We start from the raw sequence: 3,099 nt of genomic DNA, 5'->3' as shown, positions 1-3,099 counted from the left end.
ATCATGTGATGTTGTCCCATAGTGATCATGTGATGTTGTCCCATAGTGATCATGTGATGTTGTCCTTTATAAACACACTTTCACCAGATTTATTCTCAGGAGGTTTTAGATCATTAGATGGACACGTGGACGGAGACGTAGCTCCTGTCTTTCTCGTGTTGCTTTATAAACATGGTAAAGTCTCTGTGTTGCCAAAGCATAAGAACAACCATACATGTAAACAACAACAACAGGATACTTATGATATAACTGTAGATAATAAACAAATTATGTGCACGTCCCTCAAAGGGTACTTTGGAATAAAAATGATAAAACATGAACTCCTGTATTTATTAGGCATTTATTAGGTATTTATTGTGTATTTGTGTATTTATTGTGTATTTATTATGTATTGTGTATTTATTAGGTATTTATTGTGTATTTAATGTGTATTTGTGTATTTATGTAAGTATTGTGTATTTATTACGTATTAGGTATTTATTATGTGTTGTGTATTTATTAGGTATTTATTAGGTATTATGTGTTTATTAGGTATTATGTATTTGTGTATTTATTGTGTATTTATTAGGTATTGTGTATTTATTGTGTATTTATTGTATTGTGCCAGGAGAAGACAGTCAGCTGCTAGCCTGATGAAAAAGAAGCCGGTTTATGTTTTTAACATTTTGGTAATATCTGGTTCTAGTCTTCGTATTGGGGACGTGTCCTGTTTCAGAATCCTGGAGACACGGTCCTCTCTTGGTCTCCACACTTTTAAATGTCTTTCAATGTCTCTCTCTGTCTGTCTCTCTAGGAGACGATGAAGCAGCTGACGTGGTTGGCGGCGGAGCGACGTCTCTGTGCAGACGGAGACTCGGAGGAAGACCACTCCCCCACCTCTCAGGAGGAAGAGGAGGAGGAGGAAGAGGAGGGGCCTAAAGAGGAGGAGTCTGGAGAGGGGCGGGGCAGAAAGGAGGGAGGAGACGAGGAGACGCCGGCGGGAGAGGAGACCCCTCGAGGAGGAGCAGAAGGACGCTGTCTGGGACGGGGACGAGGTGTGTCTCATACATCTGGGTTTGTGTGTGGGTTTGTTTGTGTGTGTGTTTGTGCGCGTGCGCGCGCCTGCCGCTGTCTTTACTGTGTGTTGTCCCTCTGTGTCTTTACTGTGTGTTGTCCCCAGCAGGACGGAGCCGTCCTCTCCGCGGTCTGAGGAGAAGTCGTCCTGAGCGTCACAGTAAAGACGCTGCGAGACTCCTGCTGCTGTACGACGAAAACATCGTCAACACCGACCCGCACAGAGAGAGCAAAGACATGGCGTTCGCCCAGAGCTACCTCAGCCGGGTGAGACACACACACACGCCGTCACACACACACACACACACACACACACACACGCCGTCACAAACACACACACGCCGTCACACACACACACACACACACACACACACACGCACAAAATCATTCCGTAAATCAGAATCTGTCGCTGTGTTTCTGCCTTTTTTGCAATAAATAGTCTTCTTTGCGACTGTGTGTCTGCAGCAGACCAACCAGATGTTTTGTGTCTTCAGGTGCGCGAGGCGCTGCAGGACGTACCTGGCCAGGTGGAGGAGTTTGTGTCTCTGCTGAACGACTTTGAGCAACTGGGCAGCGGACAGGAAATTATGTCATTGTTCAGGAAGCTGCGCTGCATCCTGGGAGATCGGACTGACCTGCTGCGAGACTTTGCCGCCTTCCTGCACCCGGAGCAGGCGCTGCAGTGTGGACTGGTACGCAGGATCACGTAACGAAGCAGAACACAGGTTCCAGAGCGGCTGCTTGGTGCCTTTCCCCAAAAAGTCATGACGCTCGGTCTCTTTTCGTAGCTTTTTTCAATGTTTTTGGCGCTAACTCGGTAGATTCTAGATTACCGATGGACGCCGTGACCGTTGCTTCAACTCGGTATATTCTAGATTACCGATGGACGCCGTGACAATTGCTTCTAACTCGGTAGACTCCCGGTTACCGATGGACGCCGTGACAATTGCTTCTAACTCGGTAGACTCCCGGTTACCGATGGACACTGTGACCGTTGCTTCTAACTCTGTAGATTCTAGATTACCGATGGACGCCGTGACCGTTGCTTCTAACTCTGCAGATTCTAGGTTACAGATGGACGCTGTGACCGTTGCTTCTAACTCGGTAGACTCTAGGTTACCAATGGATGCCGTGACCAATGCGTCTAACTCGGTAGATTCTAGGTTACCGATGGACGCCGTGACCGTTGCGTCTAACTCGGTAGATTCTAGGTTACAGATGGACGCTGTGACCGTTGCTTCTGACTCGGTAGATTCTAGGTTACAGATGGACGCTGTGACCGTTGCTTCTGACTCTGTAGATTCTAGGTTACTGATGGACGCTGTGACCAACGTGTCTAACTCGGTAGATTCTAGGTTACCAATGGACGCCGTGACCAATGTGTCTAACTCGGTAGATTCTAGATTACCGATGGACGCCGTGACCGTTGCTTCTGACTCGGTAGACTCTAGGTTACCGATGGACGGCGTGACCATTGCGTCTAACTCGGTAGACTCTAGGTTACCAATGGATGCCGCGACCAATGCGTCTAACTCGGTAGATTCTAGGTTACCGATGGACTCTGTGAACGTTGCTTCTAATTGGCAGATTCTAGGTTACAGATGGACGCTGTGACCGTTGCTTCTGACTCGGTAGATTCTAGGTTACCGATGGACGCCTTGACCGTTGTTTCTAACTCGGTAGATTCTAGGTTACCAATGGATGCCGTGACCAATGCGTCTAACTCGGTAGATTCTAGGTTACCGATGGACGCCGTGACCGTTGCGTCTAACTCGGTAGATTCTAGGTTACAGATGGACGCTGTGACCGTTGCTTCTGACTTGGTAGATTCTAGGTTACCGATGGACGCCGTGACCGTTGCTTCTAACTCGGTAGACACCCGGTTACCGATGGACGCTGTGACCAATGCATCTAACTCGGTAGATTCTAGGTTACCAATGGACGCCGTGACCAATGTGTCTAACTCGGTAGATTCTAGATTACCGATGGACGCCGTGACCGTTGCTTCTGACTCGGTAGATTCTAGGTTACCAATGGACGCTGTTA

General features: G+C 47.9%; 1 protein-coding gene across 2 annotated transcripts; it reads left to right on the top strand.

Moving 5' to 3' along the window:
• Nucleotides 1–750: 750 nt before the first annotated feature.
• Nucleotides 751–1,796, top strand: LOC117941491 (GON-4-like protein). 2 transcript variants are annotated; one of them, XM_034866500.1, is made up of 3 exons: nucleotides 751–1,034; nucleotides 1,160–1,320; nucleotides 1,548–1,796. In XM_034866500.1, the coding sequence occupies exons 1-3, from the start codon at nucleotides 800–802 to the stop codon at nucleotides 1,761–1,763; spliced, it is 612 nt and encodes a 203-aa protein (XP_034722391.1). In that variant the 5' UTR covers nucleotides 751–799; the 3' UTR covers nucleotides 1,764–1,796. The 2 variants fall into 2 exon arrangements, with proteins under 2 accessions (XP_034722391.1, XP_034722392.1); XM_034866501.1 differs by having other exon boundaries at nucleotides 754–1,034; nucleotides 1,163–1,320.
• Nucleotides 1,797–3,099: the final 1,303 nt, after the last annotated feature.

The sequence above is a fragment of the Etheostoma cragini genome, unplaced genomic scaffold (genome assembly GCF_013103735.1).
Source record: "Etheostoma cragini isolate CJK2018 unplaced genomic scaffold, CSU_Ecrag_1.0 ScbMSFa_835, whole genome shotgun sequence".
NCBI lineage: Eukaryota > Metazoa > Chordata > Actinopteri > Perciformes > Percidae > Etheostoma > Etheostoma cragini.
The sequence above is the reverse complement of the archived record's forward strand: the minus strand, read 5'-3'. Positions and strand labels throughout refer to the sequence as shown.

Coding starts and splice junctions, on each gene's coding strand:
- LOC117941491 (XM_034866500.1), top strand. CDS start 800: ATGAAGCAGCTGACGTGGTTGGCGGCGGAGCGACGTCTCTGTGCAGAC. Junction 1,035..1,159: donor CTGTCTGGGACGGGGACGAG/GTGTGTCTCATA, acceptor TGTTGTCCCCAG/CAGGACGGAGCCGTCCTCTC. Junction 1,321..1,547: donor CCCAGAGCTACCTCAGCCGG/GTGAGACACACA, acceptor TTGTGTCTTCAG/GTGCGCGAGGCGCTGCAGGA.